Source organism: Scatophagus argus, chromosome 13 (assembly GCF_020382885.2).
Source record: "Scatophagus argus isolate fScaArg1 chromosome 13, fScaArg1.pri, whole genome shotgun sequence".
Taxonomy (NCBI): Eukaryota; Metazoa; Chordata; class Actinopteri; family Scatophagidae; genus Scatophagus; species Scatophagus argus.
Genome location: NC_058505.1, coordinates 12,134,029 through 12,155,797, shown reverse-complemented (window position 1 = coordinate 12,155,797; position 21,769 = coordinate 12,134,029). Strand labels below are relative to the sequence as shown.

General features: G+C 41.7%; 1 protein-coding gene across 4 annotated transcripts in view; it reads right to left on the bottom strand.

The window, feature by feature from the left end:
- Positions 1–21,769, bottom strand: part of gpc5c (glypican 5c) — a 95,353-nt gene extending 73,584 nt beyond the window's left edge. Inside the window, exons 1-3 of one of the 4 annotated variants that reach the window (XM_046407361.1) lie at positions 21,504–21,769; positions 12,359–12,476; positions 6,960–7,121 (exon numbers count right to left, since the gene is read on the bottom strand). In XM_046407361.1, coding sequence (XP_046263317.1) covers positions 6,960–7,068 — 109 coding nt within the window. In that variant the 5' untranslated portion in view covers positions 7,069–7,121; positions 12,359–12,476; positions 21,504–21,769. Of the gene's footprint in view, positions 1–6,959; positions 7,122–12,358; positions 12,477–16,699; positions 17,167–21,503 lie in introns of those variants that run through there. The other 3 variants (XM_046407359.1, XM_046407362.1, XM_046407358.1) reach the window with 3 other exon arrangements.

The following is a 21,769-nucleotide window of genomic DNA, read 5'->3' as shown; positions in this document are numbered from 1 at the left end:
CAGGGTGCACTGGGCTATAATGTGATGGGGTTGGAAGACTGGATGGGGGGGATCACTGCTTAGGCCAAAGTAGGGAAACATGATCGAAGGCAGGGGAATGAGCAGACGAGAGAAGGACAGGGACAGAGGAGACAGAGCATAGGGGCAGTGGTGGGTGAGGGGCTTAGAGAAGGGCTGTTCAAATGGCTTATACCATAAAGGGGAGATATGGAGGGCCAGCACGAGGGCAGACTGTTGACAGGCTGATGGACAGCACCTCTGGTCCTAAGCATTAAGGGGCCACAGGCCTATGGAGACCTCCCATTTCTCTGTTTATTGGCATATAAACCACAGTGTCTCTTTTGATATAGTGTAGTGCTGAGGAGCAGCAGGAAGTGCCATACACAATAATAACTATGTATACAGCATTATTAATAAGCATGATAAGCTAAGTTCATCTCCTTTTCACGGCTTACAGGAACTGCTGCATACACGTTTTATTGAGTTGTGAGATATTGTTTTGATATTCAGATTGGAGAGCAGCAGAACATGCATTCCCAAAAAGGACTCAAGTGCAGGAAAGCTAGAATTATAAGAAAAAGTAGTTTCCATGCAACAGCAAATCAGCTGCCAGTGGCTTATTACTTTGGAGACTGGGACATTAAGAAGTGAATCTAATAGAACTGAGGCATTTTCTCTAAAATCTGGCTATAAATAATGCCAGTCTGGGGTTTTTGTGATAAACAAAAAAGGCCTCGTCATACTAACAACCAGATACATAAGTGAAAACTGATGATGATTAGAGAGCCGGAGACGGAGTGACTGGACTCCAGATGAAATCAGAAAGGAAACATTTAGGCGACCATAAGATTAACATGAAACAGACCCTCAAGCCGACTCTTAGGTGTGAAAGGAATCCAAGATGAAAGGGAGTCTAATGAAGAATTTTCCACTTTTCTTAGCAGGTGCGGCCTGTTTTCATTATTCAGCTTCATTATGAATTGACCATAGGTCCCTTATGCATTGTTTCAATTATGTCCAAAACTACACTTTGATTAGGGCCAAGCCCTTACGCTTATGCTCGGCATGTGCTCCGGCACATTTTGTGAGATAAATTTCTATAAATATTTGTGAAGGACAAATTTCATTGTACTACTGAAATCAAATGAAATGTTCACAGTCGATAGACTATGTTGTGGTTCATTTAAATGCAAACCCATGTAAACCCACTATTCATTTTGGCAGACAGTACAGCAGATATCATAATCCATCAGGGATCTCACATGGCTGGCCAAGGTAAAAACAACATTTTTTTTGTCTATCCATTTCTCTCATTTATGGTGCCTTCCCCTCTGAAATACAATGGATGAATGATCGAAAGGATCAGTGAATAAAGCCCACTGTGGGGACTCCTTAATGGTGTGCTAGGAGCCATGCAGGCGAGGAGAAAGAGGGAGAGGAAGCAGAGGAGCGTCCAACATTGGGCGTAATGAGGAAAGTAAGCTGACTTGAATGGGGTGGTGGTGGGGGGGGTGAAGTGAGTTGGTGGTGAGAGATGAGAGAAGGACAGCCAACTCCAACCAACTTTGGGCTGAAGCAACAGCGTGAGTCACAACACGGAGACATGTAGATCATGGTGCTCATCCACTTTGAATTAAAAGCACATATTAAGTGCACACCCTGATTTCCCACAGGCGTCAGATGGAAGCAGCTTGCTCTTACAGACATGTGAGTCTGGCCAATTTACGATGTTAAATCCCTCGTTCCCTCGCACTACGTCTTCCTAATACTCCCTCATTTCTTCTCTTGGTAAAAACGCATCATTTCTGTTCTCTTCTTAATATTTCCTTTCGTCAAACTGAAAAAAGGTAGATGCATAAAAACTTCACAGAAAAAGAGAACTCATCTTGTCTTCTCGTTAGACATTTTCTGAAAGAAAAAAAGAATGTCAGCTGCTCCATGTGTACATACGTCTGCACGCAGATCTATATCTCATCAAACATACACACCCACACATACACACATTTTATGACTTGTGGGATCAGTCTGGGAAGGACGGGTGCAGCAGAGTCAGACAGCACACAGGAAAAGGCCAAGCTGGACCAATCAGCAGCAGTAGAGAACAAATCCCATCAGCCAGACAGACAGATTGTGTTCCAGAAAAGCCAAATTCTCTTGGACAGAGAACAAGCCCTGGGAGATGCGACTTTGTCTGATTACCAAGATACTTCCTGGACATCAAGCTTATTGACCTCATACAATAGTAGTGAGATTGATGAAGCTTACCCAGCACCAGAAGCATTTGTTCAGCCTAACCCAAAGACACTGTCAGAACTAGTATTTGCAAAGTAGTATCATATGATGATGCCACGAGAAAAGAGATTGTGTTGGCGAAGTGTATTTATCTCGGTTTCATTTTATGCAAGTATGTCAAATTATGGCTGAGGAGACTGGCGGCAGGCTAATCTACACAAGCCTCATATTTGTTTAGGCATTGGATGTAACATTGGGGAGCATGGACGGTTGGTGAGGAAGACAGACTGTTGGGAAAAGAATAACAGTGATGAAGAAAAATGAAAGGAAACTTTTGGGGTGAAGAAGAAAAATAATTTTGTGTTTATGGTTTCATTCTGTGCAGCACACTCTTGGCAGCTGGGTTATTTTTAAGACATGAGGGTTCCCTGCAGCGCATGTGAGAGCGAGCAAGCAGCTGGCATGGTGCCCACCTAGACCCAGCATGCTCTTGTTAATCAACCATTGCTGACAAAGCATGGACCACAGAGGGAGAGAGACACTCAGGAAGAGCGAGGGAGAGTAACAGCAATATGAAATTAATCTATGGGGCAAAAGCCTGCTGATTCAAATATCTTTAAAGTTAGTCCACCTAATGCACACACCTGAACCACATTCAAACACACCTGTGCACACTTTCACTGAAACTACTCAGGAGACTAGAAAGGCACAGGTAAAAAAGGCTTACCTCACACACACAGACAGACACAGACACACACACTCAAATGCAGAAAGTATTCACTTCACAATAGGTCTATAAACACGTCCTCCATCCACCCTGTATGATTAAATGAGACGTGTAGGGATGGATTCCGGATATCCTCCCTAATTTGAGCATGAGCTCATGGTGCAGCACAATGTCATCCTGTGTCCAACCATCAGCCTCTAGAGCAATAACCCACTTCAAAACATCTGCAGAGAAAAATGCATGCAGACATGGAGTGAGAGAAAAAAATTATGACGTGAAAGAGGACAGACTAAAAAGTTCAGAACAACAAAACAAGTGGGAGAACATCCACACAAATTCAGAAAGACTGCAATATGGACAGAAGGATTTGTGTCTGTCAGAATGAAGCTAGGACACAACAGCCAAGTGAGTCCACATTCCTATCATTTGCACACACATATATAGACATGCAGACACATGCCCACATTTATAACACATAAATCATCAGCATTTAATTAAAAAAAGGCAGTGACTTTTACACAGGCCGTATTGTTTTAAGCCACCCAGGATGATCCCGACAGTGAAAGTGAGGAATGCAAAGCAATGGAATCAACTCAGATGGCTTATGAACTATAAGGCTTTAGGCTACCTAGATTGGGAATGAGATATATTGGGGGGTAGGGGTGCAAAGAGCAACAAGACAATGAAAATACTGTCTATTGTCTCCGAGCAGACAATCAGGGAGGCTGCAAACTCCCAAGAGACAGGGAGACAATTACAGTAGTTTGAAATCAGCTACCAGTGAAAGAGTGGGGAGACAAACAGTCGCACCAACAAACCATGCAGTCTGTAACATTTCTCACTTTCCCCCTCAAATCTCCGAGTCCTCCTGTTCTGCACTGTGCCATTAACAGAATGCGGAATAAGACCCTCAAGTATCCCTGTGTTTCAGATCATCATTTTGATCACTGTGTGTCTTGCAAACACTCACACGCATGCCATCTCCCAGGACGGCGGAGTTCCTGGATGATGAGACAAGGATCAGCTAATTATGTCGCCTCAATAAGTGGAAGGCAGCGTCCTTGCCATGGCCTCTTTCTCTCTTCTGTCTCTCTCCCTCTCGCTGTCGCACTTTCTCAAATGAACTTCTTGTCCCTTCTTTGAAGGGCACCTAAAGTTTTAAATGTGGTGCACTTCCATTGATGATATACAGCTATCTAGGACAGGAGAATACATTTCTCTGAAAGGCATCTGTCAACTCTTGCGAGGAGAACTTGAGCCCTGAGATGGTCATGCTGACTTGCATGGGTGGTAAATATTACACATGCTCACATGTCTTTGGTGCACATGTATATACGCACACACACACAATGATCAAGATGTACATCACATTCGAGCTCCCACATTACACACACACACACACACACTGATGTCATGGCCTTTAGCTGTGGGCCAAGTCCCACCTCATATCAGTGACACTGGTGAACAAAAGTGTCAGCATTTTCTTGACATCTGCTCCCCAGCAGTGTGAGTATACAGTGTACCCAGATACTTACTCTCTTGCTCATCATTCCCACCTGTCATACACACACGCAAATTGGATTGCTCGAACAACCACTGGCCAACAAGTGATTTCTTGCACAGAGAACTGAACAAGTAAATGACAATGTTTTAATAAAGATAGCATTATCGGTGAGCTTCATCAAATTTCCTCTTACCACTAGGCAGTTAAAATGCAAGTAAGTGAGCATAGGAAAGTAGAGAGTAAAAAATGTAATTTTTGCAGACAGTAGACAGCCGTCTGAGTGTAGTATGGATGGAGATCTGAAATGATGGTACAACATTTGTCTGAAAAAATGGGGGGGGGGGGGGGGGGGGTGTGAGTGGAAGGGCGGAAAATGGAGGAAACTGCAGAAAAGATTGTTACATATGAAAAAGTAACCTGATTGTGTTGCCTGTGTGATCTGGGGAGTGTCAGTCGAAGTGAAAGAGAAGACAGTAAAATCTGAAGAATTCCATGAAACATTTGAGGAAAGAAAAAACTGCAGCATTCATAAATGTGGTTTGTGTTTATGGGGTCACACTCATGACATAAAAACTCCCACACATGACAAAGCACAGTAGGGCTTTTAGGGCTGTCAAAACAATGTCAGGCCAACAAAAACACAAACATACACACAAACACACTCACACACCATCTATTTTTCAAAGTCTTTTTGCCTAGCCTTCAGCAAGCAGCAGGAATGCTTTTGAGCCGAAACAATAAAGGCTACACAGTCTGTCATTAAATGATTTACTGTATGACTTGAATGACAGACAGATGGGAAGTCACACAGAAAACAGCATCCACACCATGAAAGCATTATCAAATAAACACATCAGATTAACAGCAGAAGAGTTTTTAGCCTACAGGCAACTGGCTCTGTGGTTAACTGCATGTGATGCAATTGGATAGATCCAGTACAAAGAAAATGTGATAGGAGAAGAAAGCTACCCCACAAACAATTTTCCACCATCCCGCGTGTGAATAACAGCACCAATGGTATCAGCCAAAATCATATTCTAATTACTTCATGTGGTATATGAGCCACTTGCTACTTCACATTCCACTCGAGGCACTCAGACAGCACAGAGACTGTCCTTAGAAGGCCTCACAAATTGAGGGCTAGTGACATCATCATTTTCGGCACTGCCACACTACAGTTTCTATTGTTATTCCATTGTTATTTTCCATCTTGGCCTTTTCTGGACAAGTGGAACACCTGATCTTCATTCTCCAGACAGGCTCAGACATGAGGTAAGAAGGGAAAGATCTTAATGATGATGAAAAGGACAAATACCAGGAACACTTTTCAAACACAGTATCTTCTATTCATGTAACCAACTTGCTTGTGAAACAAGTGTGAGAGGGACTTTATCTCAAGAACTCTGTACCCAGATACACAGACATATGTTCGAAGGGACTGTGACTGTGTTTTAGTACTTTAACACTGTAACTGTTTATCCTGTACAGATGGCATTTAAACATGATCAGTAAACGTTGTAAATTTCAGGCCTGAAGATGAACATTTCTCCCTGTGTGTTATCTAACTAGTTTTATTCTCCATACCATCCTTTGATACACATATTTTCCATAATTTACAGCAAGCAACAGCGACCAATACATCCATCATAAAACAGGTCTTGGCCAATTTGGTGCCTAAATACTCCATTGTCTTATGAAGCTAACTGTATTATACTAAAATTCCTGTAACACTAAAAAAATCCAAAGCATGTCTTCCACCCTCTGGCATTGTGTTGGAGGTTTTGAGGAGGAAAAACTGATCTGTTATATAAATAACACTGCAATTACCAGAGGAAGAGAAAGGACAAGCTTGGTTAAATGGTGGACTGCTTGATTCACTTGGGCATAGTGAAAAACTCTTTGGCAGGCAAGACCTCTCGGAAACAGGCTTTGTATCTACTGCAAAGCCTTGTTTATCCGGAACTCAGACATCTAAACTGACCAGGCTACCAAAGAAGCATCGCAAAAAAAAAAAAAACACCCAAAAATAAACACCAGACAAACAAACAAAATAATTACCGTGCACAATTGTTTCACTCTCCAAACTACTGTAATTTCTTTAAGGGTTCCAGCAATTGTTGTGCTGTCCTGAGAGAAAGATCAGATAATGATAAAGCAGACCATCTTCCACCAAACACTTAAGTCTGAGAAAAAGGCCTCTATACCCTCTCTTTCACGTTTACCCTAACTGAACCTTCTCCGCAGTTCTGCTGCTGCCAAACCCACAGAAGAAGGGAAGAGGGGAGAAAGTGAAGCTGTGCCCATTTTTCTGAGTTGCACTCTTGCCTGCACACCAGTTACTGTAACCCTGTGGAACTAAGTGAAACATTTTTTCACCAAAAGGTCAAATATTCTTTGAAAGAAACAAAAACAAAGTTAATTTGGATAATAATAATAATAATAATAATAACAATAAACATCCCTTTCCCATCCTATCCCTTTTGTCCCCACACTTACCCTGGAAAGCATCCGAGTGGCCGGAGAGGAGGTGCTCCAGCTCATAGCTGTAGGAGTGAATGTTGTGGAGGGTTTCTCTTTTTACAGCAAACTGGTAGCTCTCCTCCATCTTCCGGGTGCAGCAAGACGGACCCTGGTGCTTGCAAACCAACAGATCCACATCTAGGAAAGTCAAGTAGAAAGTGACATATGTTTCTTAATTATTTTTTAACCAATATTTTTCATTTTCATTTTTTTTTTTTTTTCAGATTTCAAGTATGTGATAACACATAGAGTATACCATAGGCAATGAAAGAACATAATAGCTGAGGTACACCAGTTTGGATAAGTTCACAAATCTTAAGTGAAAATTCTAAATATAAATGTTGTTTATATATAGAATATATGAGATATACACTATATAGACAAAAGTATTGATATGGCGTTGTTTTTCAGGGGTTGGACTAATCCCTTTATTTCCAGTGAAGGGAAATATTAATGCTTCAGCATTGAACAATGCTATCCTTCCAGCTTTATGGCAACAACTTGGGGAAGGCCCCTTCCTTTTCCATCATGACTGTGTCCCAGTGCACAATGCAACGTCCATAAAGACATGGCTGGATGAGTTTGGTGTGGAGGAACTTGACTGGCCTGCACAGAGCCAAGACCTCAACCCCATCAAACACCTTTGGGATGAACTGGAACAAAGACTGCAAGCCAGGTCTTTTTGCCCAACATCAGTGCCTGACCTCACAAATGCTTCACTGCATGAATGGGTAAAAATTCCCTCAAAAATACTCCAGAATCTTGTGGAAAGCCTTCCCAGAAGTGTGGAAGCTATTACAGCTGCAAAGCTGTCTATGTCCCTGTTGGTGCAATGGTCTGAATATTTTTGTCCATATAGTGTATTTGATTCTACATTGTGCTGTGTAGATATGTGCGAGTATATGCATAGTGTTCTGAATATGCATATAGATAGACTGGCCATAACTCCACTAGGAGACAGAGGAGGCACCATGGCAGGGTCTGAAAGTAGACCAAGAATTCATTCACGTTTCCTGCTATAAATACGTCTCTGCATTAATATCATTGGCTCATATGATTTGATATATGTCGTCAAGACATACATTTGTACATGCACGTATAATATAGGTCCCATGAAAACTCAAAACCCATGCATGTGCTAGCATTTTGCAATGACTACATGCAAAGCTTACTGTCACTCATATGCACACACATACAGTAATTCGTGTGAGATCACCTCCAGAACTAGACAGCCGTCAGCCATAATAAGCAGTTCATAAAAACCGCAAGGGCAATGACCTAACTGCAAATACTCTGATCCAAAAGAGTAGCTCAATCAGGCACAATTACATCAGCTGAAACAGTGCCCTTCCGGTGTCATCTGCTTCTCACCATTACTACACATATAGACGTCATGATATCACTGAGATAGGTCACAATTACACAATTAGCAAGGGCTATTAAAACTGACCTTTCACACACATTTCCACAATGCAGAAGTTTGATATGATAAGTCATTTTGGGGAGGGAGGGGGGTGAAGTCGAACAAGGGGGGCTGGAGGCAGGTGTTGTAACCAGAGCCTAAAGCATGGCCTTAGGACAGACCGCAAGACCAGTGCCTCACTGTCCAAATCCCTCCATGAAACACAATAGGATTGCATTCTCAATCCCTCTTTCCCTTTCTGCTCCCTCTCTCCCATTTGCCTGGCATATCCTAGTGAGGCCTGGGTGTCTCTTAATTACCCAGTGAGGCTCCATTTGTTCCCATCCCAGAGCCAGACAAGTGAAGTCATAACTGGCTGTCCTGCCGCTTCCAGCTCATTATCTCCACCTCTGTAGCAGTCCACACTTTTTATGTTGATACTGTCTTTCTGTTAACACAATTTCTGCAAAGTCTAGCCCTGTTTGTGTGTGTGTGTTGAGGAATACTCCTGTATCTCTTGCTTACCTGGATCACCAACAAAATCAACAAAACAATGCTACACATTTGTGTTACAGGTTACGCCTACTATTCCTCTGTAGCTCTTACCAGGCTTAAAGGTCTACTATCCAGAATTTGTCAGTTGCCGTTTGTAAACACACCATTAAAAGGTGCAGTAAACAAGAAAGATAGTTGATAGTTGAGTCTCATTCCCAAGTTGTCTACACCTAGAAACATCCAGCACATTACAACAGTGCAGAACATGAAGAACAACTCTGCAGATACAGACACTGCCACACACTTCTAACGTATCATATGTGATGACTGAGAGGGATGAATGAGTTCAAGTTTTTTGGGGAAAATCCAGCATAGTAATTTCCAATGGTTTTAAATGAGAAAGCCCATGTGTTTCAACATGCAAACCATGTACATTTAAAGTCTTAAATATACAAGTGAACTCTTGAATCAGGGTCCATTTTAAAAAACGAAATGTGAGTGAACACTGCTAGCAATCTACAACATCCTAGGAATATGTATGTCACTCACAAAAATAGCAGTCTACACACAGGAGGGACCTCATCACTGCAGATACTGTATTTTAAATAAGCCAGTTCATGAAATACATTACCTCACAATGAGCTCAGTCTATTCAATGCGAACTCTAGAATCTTGTTGATCATTCTTCTTAGGTTTAAAAATGATAACGGAGATATTTCCAAGATAATGGTTTATGGGTGGGCTACATGTGATGAATTAGTGGTACGGGCACTACAAGTAGCCACTGCCATGCATCAACTGTCATGCATAGCGACAGCTATTCTGATGCTGCTCTTTTGTGCTTCTTTCTTCTTCTCGGTTCTAACGAGTGGACACAGTTAGCACAATATGCAAATGCATGTTTAAGGGATTTTTTACATCTATTTATGGTTAATTGAAGGGAGTGGAAATGAAGCTGGTTTAGGTGCATGTCTCCACAACGATTGAGATTTATTAAACAGAATCAAGCATACACACAGCTTTATAAATGTCATGAAATAAATATGCCTCAGCAAGTAATATTCATTGCTTGCTGAACTTATGATTGATTTTGTTCTCTTTTAAGATTGCCACTTCACCATAATTGGCATTTGTCCTCTCTCCCCTTATGCCCATGACCCCGTTCTCCTCACTGGTTGGCTCTTTCTCTCCTTTGTGTTTGTGTGTTATCTGTGATATGAAACTAATATCCAGGGACTCACAGCGGAATCCAGCCTGGCCTCTCCGTCCCTTGTGAGTAGCTGCATGGAGTAAGTGATACCCAGAAAGACTTTGGCTGTTAAAGCCACCACAGCAGTCAGGGCAGGCTGACTGTGTCACGAATATACCAGGCCACTTTCTAGAATCATTAGAGGCCATGTCAGTGCTTGTTTTTTTCCAACAGCAAACATGTTTCTGAGTGTGTTCTTCGCTATCTCTTCCAATGTTTCACCTTTCAATGCCTGCTGCTTAAGGAGTAAACCAAAGTATGTATTGAGTTCTCAGGGTTCCTGTCTTGAAGACTATAAAGCCCTGTTCAGACCTAGTATTGACATGCGACCTGAGTGATCCAGTCACAAGCGGACAGCTTTGAGGTCTGAATGTGCCCAAGACACACTGAGGATGCATGTGAGATCCAATCACACAGACAACATTCTGAGGTGGTCCAGGTACAATATGACTTCTTGTAAATCCAGGTTGAACGCAATCCATCAAGTTCTTCCTTTCCTTGTAAAAAGTCAGTTTTAATGCGGCATCACTGTACCAGCATCTCTGCTCCATGCTGAAAGTGCAAATGTTGGCAGGCATTTAGCAGCCATTTGAGCATACTGTTTTAACTGATTACACTCTTCACACCAAATGCATTGAAGAGGACAACATTTATTGACAAAAATATCAGATTTTACAAATGCAGCAAATCACAATCAGTATCAGCTACAACTTCCTTTAAAAGCATCCTTTTTTCCCAGTGATGTATGTGCTTATTTGTATTTAAGCATTTGGTGTTAGTGTGACAGCTTTAAAGGGTGTTGAGTGTCCAAGTCAAAACAAATACCTGCATAGATTCTGATATTGTTATAGTCAAAATTTAGTGGGCGTCTTTCGCAACAATAACAGAACATCTGGACACAGCAATTTTCCGCTTCAGCCTTTGCAAAACTACCTAAGCTTTGATAGTCTGTTTGGGGAGCATGACTCAACAACAATTTTCAAGTCCTTCAAATGTTGGATTGGATGGACTGGAACTAAAAATCAACACGGTTGCATAGTAATAATATGTATATGTATTATAGTTATAATATGAGCCATTGTATCCTGTACCTAAATAAAAATAAATAAAAAAACCTTACAACAAACCCTGCAACTACTGCTGAAGGGCTCTTTGTTTTGATTTTACCATAAAATTCTGACCATGCTACAATAATTAAGGGTCGAGCTATAGTTGTGGTTTCCTCGTCAACACCTGGCTGGCTGTGCCAGCGATGATCAAGGTGTGTCATTACTCTAAATACTTACACAATAACCATATGAGTCAGGGATATAGTCATGACAAATGTAGCTTTGAAGGAATGTGATTGTGAAGATGATATGACCAGCTCTGGTAATTTTATTTTATTTTTTGTTTTTAGAAAGTTTTTCATTAAGTATAAATTTTGTCTACAAGTTGCAGATATTCCTCTGATATCAAATAACTTTTGGTTTTAATCTGACTTAAAATAGTCTCCAATAGCCCAAGAAGACTTAACTCCATGAGTCCTTTGTCATTAGTTCCCAATATATATGCTACTCATTCTGCTTGACTAAAGCTGAACACACTTCGCCCTCCAGACTGAGTGTCAACTCTGAATCCTAATTCTCTTAATCGTCCTCAGGTGACAAATACCACTGGAGTAATTTGCCGTATTGAAGCCATGGCTCAGAGGTCTTGACTCGTTAGTTACAATCTCTTCAGCAACACCTCAGTGCCCTTCATTGCACAAGTCAAAAGTCCTGAGTGGGGAAACTCTACCACTGCATAATTGCCCTGCTAACTCACATGCCATTCTCAATATATGGTAATACAGTAGTAGGGTAGAATACAGTACTGCTGAGAAGATGGTTATGTTACTACCCCTTTCACTCTCCCACACATAAAATCCTGCTCTCATGAAATGATTTATATGTCACTCACGTCTCCTCAATATGGTATGGAAACTCTGTTTTGATTTGGACTGTGTCGATGACCGGGAGGATTGCGGTTTCCTGATGTTGCTGTTTTGATACTGTCCCGAAAACAATAATAACTTTGTTAGAAAGCAGGCAATTAATGCAGTTAGCCTTCTCCTGCCTCGGGAAGCCAGTGTCCTTTGAAGTTTCCAGATCCACTGAACACACAGGATATTTACTCTGTACAGATTTGCTGTGTTTTGGATGGACCATGTTGAAAGAAAACACATCTCAAAGGGTCTTTGCCGCATACCTGCTTTTTTGGACAACCTTGAGACTCAACTGGAATGTTTAGATTTTCCAGACCCCAGGCTGGAACTGCCTACAGCAACTGTCACGGTCTCCAGAGGGCAGAGGTTGGATGGATAAAGCTTAAAGAGAGAAATGGAAGACTGGTGGGCAAATGGATGCAGACCTGGTGAAGCAGCATTATATCAGAGGGGTACTTAGCCATAGACTGGCAGAGAAATTATGTTAACATTTGACGTAATCTGCTGAGCTTTCTCAGAACCCAGCTCTCTTCTCATGTACTATTTCTATTCGTAGTGCGCAAGAAGGTTCATCTTTTCTATGTGGTCATATTACTGTAGAGGTGAGATGATATTCTCGGCAGTCTAATAACCTCATAAAATTGCATCCGCCTCTACCACAGTAGCAAGCCAAGAGGGAAAGGTCGCACACAATCCACTGAAACGCAAGACAGACTTAGGCTGAAATCCAATAAGAGATGTTGTGTGGAGACTGACTCAGACAGAGTAATCAGCTTCAGACTGGGACTGGCAACACTGGTAAGGCTGGAATGTTTGGGACAGGCTGGAGAAAGAGCATCCAATGTACTTGTCAGCTAAATAATCAGTGCTGTGTGCTTTGACTTCAAGACTCTGGCAGAAAAGCTGCAATTATTTTTCTTTTTTACCTCCAATATCTTTTTTTAATGACTTCAGTTTTACAAAGCTAACTCGAGGTGTTTTTATGTGGTTTTCACATTAGACTGAAGCAGGTAGTTGAGCGATGGCCAGGAAAAGAAAACGCAGATGCACAATGATTTTAAGTGTGCATGGAGCAGTTGTTTGCAATGTGTGTTACTCTCTCGGCGAGGAAGACCAAGTTAAAAAGCAAATCAAAAATAACTACAGCCAATCAAAGAGCATGCTGAGCTTTAACAGCTTGCCAAGCCTTTTTACGCTGTAACTGGTTAAGGATGTGGCGACATGTGATAATACAGTGGGTTGCCATTCCCTTGCTATTAACACATGACCCTGTTTGCCTTGTATTCAAGATGTAAGACACTTTCTCTTTCAAACTAAAATAGTTTTTAATGACTCAGTAAATCAAAGAATGACTGCAAGGTAAAATGTTTAAAAAAAGGCCTCTGTGTGTGTCGTGCGTACACACTCAGATATGCCCTGCTCAATCTGATAGTTGTAACTGAGCTGTAAAATGAGTTGATCATATCTGGAGGACGTTATCCAAGAAGCCAACTGTTGAAGTATTGTGTCTGTAAACAGCGCTGCTAGCTGCCTGCTTTCCAAATGACCTATCTCCAAAAGGCTATATCAGCAGACCGTGGTAATCTCAATATGGAGTGTTTGGCTCTGTACCACCTCACCAAAGTGGTCATAACTCTTCAAAATAATCACAGGATAAGAAACTTCATGTCAGTCATTATCTAAGTTTCTTTGATGCTGAAGCTAGTGTGGTAATAAAGTTGCTCTTTGAAGTGTGGCCCAGGAAACAAACATTCAGTGCAAAGCAAATATTTTTGACTAAAATAATTCAATGCAGCAATATAGTGTTGGTAAAATAATCCTGTTAAAAATCATTGATTAACATAGCACACACTTGTGAATTCATCTATAAGAATGTCTGACAACATTCCTATTAATGAGAAAGAAATAAGAAAGCTGTAAGAGTAGGTATTAATTCAGACAGGCCTTTAACTTGACATGAAAAACATTTTTACAATGAGCTATTGCTATATCTGAGCACATAAAGAATCTGGGTATTTCCTCTGCTGTCACATCAGATTACAGCAGTCTTGATCATAAGGCACTATCAGCGCTTATGGTACTTCGTGCTTTCTTTGGAGGACAAGACAGTCTTGGAAGACAGTCTCGACAAGAATGAAAAACAAAGGAATGCAGAATAAAATATCTGTATGGTGAAAGTGCAATTGTTTTATATAGGATCATATCCAGTCGGCCGGCTCTGAAGTTCCCTGCTGCCACACTCCTGGCGCTGGGTGAAAAATCCATTTACCTCACATGAATGAAACACAGCACTGTGTCCTAAAACAAACATCGGTCTGTGAAAAGGGCTGAAGTTTTGCCACTTCAAATTTCAAGAGTTGCTTTTGTTGGCATTTGATCTGAGAACTGAAGCAGAGTCGCATAATTGTGTACACACATGCATATACACCAAATCTCCCACTCTAACACCCCCGTCCACTGGTCAGTCCTTTGAAGACAGAACTGCGCCTGACCCAAAACAACCTCTGTGGGACGAGTACAAATAAAAAAGCAAAATAAGGTAGAAGCCCAAAATGCACTTGTGAAGCTGCAGCAATGTTTGATTAGCTGTGAGGGGAAGGTGCAGCAGAGAAGTGGTGGAGTGCAAAAATGCAACTCACCACACCTTGTAAACAAACATAAATATTTATCCATTAATAGCCCAGACTACAGGGCCGCAGTCTGTATCTGGATTATATCAGCCCAATTTTCCAATAATGTTTTGGCCATAGATAGAGGGTGTGTCTCAGACGTCAAATCTCTTACTGTTGGGGGTTGGAGGTGGGAAATTCACTATAAGGAAAGACTACTGCAAACTTGTCGCACCATATTGTGTGCATGCTTCTGTTTGCTTACTGTCAGCTAAAATGCTCATCAGCAGCTGCAAATGCAAACAAAGAAAGTCATATGTAGCTTCTGCCAACGCATTGCGGATTATGAAAGCTAGTAACACCAACCCTCGTTCCAGACTGCTGACATCCTCTGAAGACCAAAGTCATTGCGCTGTCTTCAAGAGCTAACCCTAAACTACTGCTTGCTATGAACCTGACATCCTCTGTTGCTAGTAGTGACACCCTGCTAAACAAACATATCAAGTGGTTTGGATGCACTTCTAGGTATGCTTCCCACTCAGCTATCTATTGCTCTTCTCCCCCTTACAGCTTGCATGCTCAGACTGGGTGATACTTAAGCTGCCACCAACCTGCATGCGATACTACTGCAGTAAGAATTCTGGTCCACAGTCATACAGATAGCTGGACATGGCTTAGCTACTTGTATTTGAGTATTTACAAGGAAAAGCGCAGCTAAGTCTTAGACACCCTGGAGTCTAGAAGACTCATAAAGAAAAATAGATTTACAGCAACTATTAAAAGATTTAAAAGGCTTCAGTGAAAACATAATGCCAAAGCCCAATGAACAGCCTGGTCTGCTGTGTTCAAATAAATATATGACGACTGAAATTACCCCACATAGAATAAACATAATATCATGATATAAGTCTATGCTTCAAATCAAACATTTGAGCAAAACTAGCATAGTTGAACGAATGCCTAAACCCGCTCAAAACATCTTTTGCCTCCAAAACAGATTTGGAACCAATGTTTATCCTCGTAAAATAACTTTTGCTCAGTGTGCAGGAGGAAAGCACACACCACAAAACCTTCAAGGAATTTGAAGCTGCTTTCAAGCATCACACTGACAAAAAAAAAAAAATGACAGAATGCAGGAAAATTTGTGAATCGTGTCAGTAGAGGTGTCAAAAAACTAGGCCTGTTGTCAGAGTCGGGACGGTCTGCTCTCGTAAACTGTGCCTCCTGAACGCAAGTGCAAGTAGGCTTAAAGAGTTGGTGGTGACTGACTTCAGCAAATCAATCTGAACACTCTAAATCATTCAGTCCCCCCTGTCGTGGACACGGTATTGTAGCCTCTTTATCCATAGAGATTAAACCATATGAGACCTTGGCATCACACTAGGCTCAAAAACCCTGTCTCAGCAGCTTGCCAGTCTGCTCGGGGGCTTTCTGCCAAAAGAAATTTGCAAAATAATTGTTTAATCTTTCCAAACAGCCTGCTTGTGATAACCAGCTGGGTGGGATGTGAAGTGGCAATTTGTGGAGAAAAATCAAGAGACTCTGCTTTAAACCAAACAAATCACATGGAGTCTGTCATACAGATACAAGTTTATGGGAGAGGAAAAAAAAAACACCTCAGGGCAATAAGAATCATTGCTGAACAGATATGATGCCTAGAATTTAATGAAAATGGATTGAAACATATATAAACATATAAACATATTAAGACAACCTGCCCTCACGTCTCTTGCTGCCCTCACTTGAGTGCGTGCTTTGCTTTTAGGAGACCACTCAGAGCGCGTGTGTGCTGACCCACGTGCGCCTTTGACAGCACTGGACATTAAAGTCTCTCTTTAACATATACAGACACATTTGCACTCCTTATTAATTTACTGACATCACGATCATTGTAATTTAAGCCAAGTGTGTGATTTCCCTTAGATCCTTAGGGGGAAAAAAAACAACTTTGTCTGCAGTGCGCTTTTAGCCAGAGTGCCAAACCCACTGGCTCACCTGTGCCAGGTGTCTCCGGTACGCGGTGCAGCGGCCCGACCTGCCGCAGCTGGAAAGCGGTCCTCACTTCATGGCAGCTGTACGCGTCCACGTCGATCACATTCGCCGCAAATATGACCGCTGACAAAATCCAAAAGGATCCGCAAGACTTTACGCGTGGGCATATTCCTCGGGACATTGCCGCATCTCACACCAGGTATCCTTTTGGTGGATAGCCTGCTGTAGCCTGACTGCAAACTGTGTGACAGTGTTGGAAAGAAAACGGCACTTAAGTAGAATGGAGCGACGATCAGTTTAAACATCTGACAAACGTTTCCAGCCGATTTTCACATTATTGTTTGGGATGCGTGAGAGCGCAGAGGTCTGGGGTCTTCTCTTGGGCAGAAGGAGAGAGGTGTGGGCTACAGCCTGTCTGTCTGTCTGTCTGTCCCGCGCTCAACACTTTGCAGTGGTCGGCTGTCTGCATGCCTGTCTCCAAAGCCTTGCGCACACTCCCCTCCCTTTCTGTTTACTTCAGCAATGTGCCCCGATTAAAACTCACTACAAATCCTTTGCACTGACAGTATCCTTATGACAACATTTTAAATCTCCAAAACTAAACAATGCCGCGTGGTATTCGTCAAAAAAAAATGCTCATTATATATCTTATATATTTATTTGTATCATAAATGAACGAGACTTTGTGCATCCGGAGCTGACGCTAATTAACTCTACAAGAGTCTATAATACTGTTACAAGTGAATATTGTAAAACAGAACATTATTTGCTACAGAATTAACCATCATAGTCTTTCAGTTCCCTGGGCCTTCTTCAAAGCAACAAGTTAAAAATAAAATGTCATTAAATAATAACAAGAAACCTTTGCCTTTATGTTTATTTTTTCCTATAACAGATCATATGGATTTTAAACTAAGAGAGATACTGATAGTCACTACTACAAGGAGGCAATATTTTAATACTAAAAATGCTGAGAGAGCACTAAGTTGCTAGCTGGGTCTTTCTCTTCTTTGTCAAGATGGAGTTAAACAGGGCAGATTATTTTATTTAGTTTTCTGAGTATGGTTAGTGAACTGCAAATGATTCCCTGTCACAGGGAGAATGCTGTGCTTTATGTCGCTGAAGCCTGACTGGCAACACTTGTAATTTTATTTACATTACTGCCATCTACTGGCGAAAATGTTTAATAAAAAAGAAACCACATAACGTGACTCCTTGTCCCTGATTGATTTGCTGGTCACAGTATAATGCTTCTTATAGGCTCTGTAGTTTATACGCTGCAATGGCGTATCATGGCGTATCATGAAAGATGTCTGATGATCAAAGTTTATTCATTATATATCGCCATCATGATTATTTGGAGCTCAATAATTTAGAATCACTTCACATTTAAAAATTAAAAAAAAAAACCACCATCACAGGGTTGAATGACTACAGACCCGTCGCCCTGACGTCTGTGGTCATGAAATCCTTTGAGAGGCTGGTGCTGAACCACCTGAAGTTCATCACAGGCCCCCGGCTTGACCCCCTGCAGTTTGCCTACCGGGCAAACCGGTCGGTGGATGACGCAGTCAACATGGGACTGCACTTCATCCTCCATCACCTCGACACCCCAGGGACATATGCCAGGATCCTGTTTGTGGACTTCAGCTCTGCATTCAACACCATCATCCCAGAAATCCTCCGCCAGAAGCTCTCACAGCTCACAGTGCCGACCTCCACCTCTCAGTGGATCTACAACTTCCTCACTGACAGGAGGCAGCAGGTGAGGCTGGGGAGCATCACCTCCAGCACCAGAACCATCAATACCGGCGCCCCCCAGGGGTGTGTTCTTTCCCCGCTGCTCTTCTCCCTATACACTAACGACTGCTCCTCAGGGGACCCGTCCGTAAAACTACTTAAGTTTGCGGACGACACAACAGTAGTTGGCCTCATCAAGGATGGTGATGAGGCTGCCTACAGACGTGAAGTAGACCAGCTGGTCCTCTGGTGTGGTCAGAACAACCTGGAGCTTAACCCGCTCAAGACTGTGGAGATGACAGTGGACTTTAGGAAGAACCCACCCACCTTACCTCCTCTCACCATTCTCAACAACACAGTGTCTACTGTGGACTCCTTTAAGTTCCTGGGAACTACAATCGCCCGGGATCTCAAGTGGAAGTCCCACGTAGACCTAATCAGGAAAAAGGCCCAGCAGAGGTTGTATTTTCTGCGACAGCTGAAAAAGTTCAACCTGCCTCAGGAGCTGCTGACCATCTTCTACACCTCCATTGTCCAGTCTGTTCTCTGCACTTCCATCACTGTCTGGTTTGGATCGGCCACCAAACAGGACAGAAACAGACTGCAACGGACAATCAGGTCTGCAGAAAAAATCATCGGGGCCGACCTGTCCTCCATCCAGGACTTATAGTCCAGGGTCAAAAAACGGGCAGGAAGCATCACTGCAGACCCCTCTCACCCTGCACACAAACTATTTGATCTGCTTCCCTCTGGTAGGCGTTACAGAGCTCTGTATGCCAAGACTACCAGACACAAAAACAGTTTCTTCCCCCAGGCTGTCTCCCTGATCTCCCCGTAAACCACCTGCCATTGTGTGAACCATCACACTGTTTGCACTACCTCATTCCACTGTTTGCACTACATGTATATATATATATATATATATTTTTTTTTTTTTCTCTTGTAAATATTTTATTCTTCTTTTTATTATTATTATTGGTATTTTGTATTTTGTATGGTGCACAGGACAGAGAAAAATCCGGAGTCAAATTCCTTGTATGGTCACACATACTTGGCAAATAAAGCTGATTCTGATTCTGATTAGTCAGGAGATTAAAATTCAAAGCTGACATGTTACTGCCTATGTTAAAGAGGCAAATCATTACACAAATGTAAATATTCTACAAAATATTTTTAACAAATGGATGGTGTTTTCTCAAGCAGCATAATAGGGCCATATTAGGTGTTTTAGACATTAAAGTGTTTTGCATTCATTTTCAGCGTTGGTCATAAATCCAAATTAAATCTTACCCAACAGCTCCTTTTGCACATTTAAAATCAAATACTGCCCTCTCCTGGATAGGAACGGTAATACATCAGTACCATTTTAAAGCGATATGCAAAGAGCAATGTGTTTCTACGACAAATTTGCTAAATAAATAAATTATGAAGTAACGCTGTTAGTATGAAGTTGTTGTTATGAACCAAGAGAATATTTTTGTTTCAACTTTGCAGGAGACCTTTTCCAGGAACTGCTCAAGCTACTTAAATAACAGTTGTGACTAATGAAAGCAAAGTGGTTTTAGTGGGATGCTATTACACTCAAACTACGTGTAACCTAATGGCACATCCTGACCAGAACACTGTGTACTGAGAAAGAGAAATTGGCATAATAGCTGTACTTTTGACATATTTATATAATCCTGAAAGCAAGTAATAGCACAGGATAAAGCTCAGGTAGTCACAATGAAAATGTCACCCTCTGAGACACCTCCAGAGTGGCCCAAAATCTGGTGTCCTGATTATTCTTGAGTGTGTAAGCCTGAGCTATAATGTCAGCAACCTTGGACAAGGAACCACCCATCCTGCGGTCACCATAACAAACCAACAAGTGGCTGCTGCCGCAATATGCACTTCGAGAATTTTAACAGGGCAGACATTAACTCTTCTTCCAGTAGTTTTTGTAGATAGAGAAGCCAGACTTGAGAGCTGATCTTTTAGAAATGATTGCAGGATAAGGTCACAAAGTGACTCCATATCATTCAGAATTACCATAAACACAGCAGAACTTCATACAGCAAACAGTGTGTGACGATCAGTCTCTTTTTGCAAGCAACAATGAGGACAAATTCTTAGTAGTAGCTTCCTCAGTTTTGTCTGGTCCAGTGACAACGTCCCACGAGGACCAGAGGACATGAGCCTCTTTGACAGACGACTCATATAAGAATGAACACCTACAACGTAGACTACATCACATGTGTTTTGGGTTCTGCTACTGCAGAGGTAAGACACTGCAGTAGATGATCTGTGTGGGAAAGCCATTTGAATCCTAATTGTGAAATACGTTCTAACCTCTGTATGAGGGGCCAAAGTGTTAAGTCAAAAAGTCATGTTGCCATATCCTCCCTGGCTTGTTTAGAGGAACCACCAGCACTGGCTTCATTTTGCTCACCCTGTTTATTTTTTGAAGGATAATTTAGAACAGCAGAATCAAAGGGAACTAGGCCAAGTATGTGCCAGCACATCTTGACTCAGCAGCTGGTAAGATCAAACTGTTTAATGTGGGCAATCAACAAAGTGAATGAACAAGATGCAGGACCTGAAGCTTGGAGGCCAGCAACTGAACAGTGTGTCTCTGAGAACTGTTTGTGTGGAGTATATGTGTTTCAAGGGAGAGTTTAGCCATTTTTAGATGACTTTTGTCCATAAGAGTGCTGTTAATTTCTAACGGTATATCAACTTATGTGGTGTTCTTTGCAGGAACCAAACTAACTAAGTAGAAGAGGGACACAACTCAAACAGCCAGTTAAGGAAAGGAAACAAATGGCTACCTGACACATATTATGGACAGACCTATTTCACCTAGGTCACATGTGTGACTTTGTCGGTAGTGTTAAGTCTCAAAACATGAGTCTGGTGGAAATCCAGGTGTTGGATTTCTGCTATGGTGGAAAGGAAGAACAGACCTGTTTCTCCTGTTCTTAAATTACAAAGTAAAGTGAAGTTAAAGTAACATAAACACACACATATAGATATATATATATATATATAGAGAGAGAGAGAGAGAGAGAGAAATAGGTTTTCTCACCTGATATTCACATCCTTAGACGTTTTCATTCTTGTTTGTGACCTCGATCAAAGTATCTCAAAGCTCAGTTTTCAGTTTTTCTTCAGTCAATTAAGGTCCCGTCCTGTCCAGTCAGTGCCAGAACTGCCACGGAAGCTGGGGCTGGAAATACAATGTTGTGGATGTTCGTTCGGCCCTTTTTATTGACACTGTAGAACAAAGTTAGCATATGAAGCCAATCAGTGCTAAATTACATTTAAATCTAGCCAAGGAATGAGCTAGTAAAG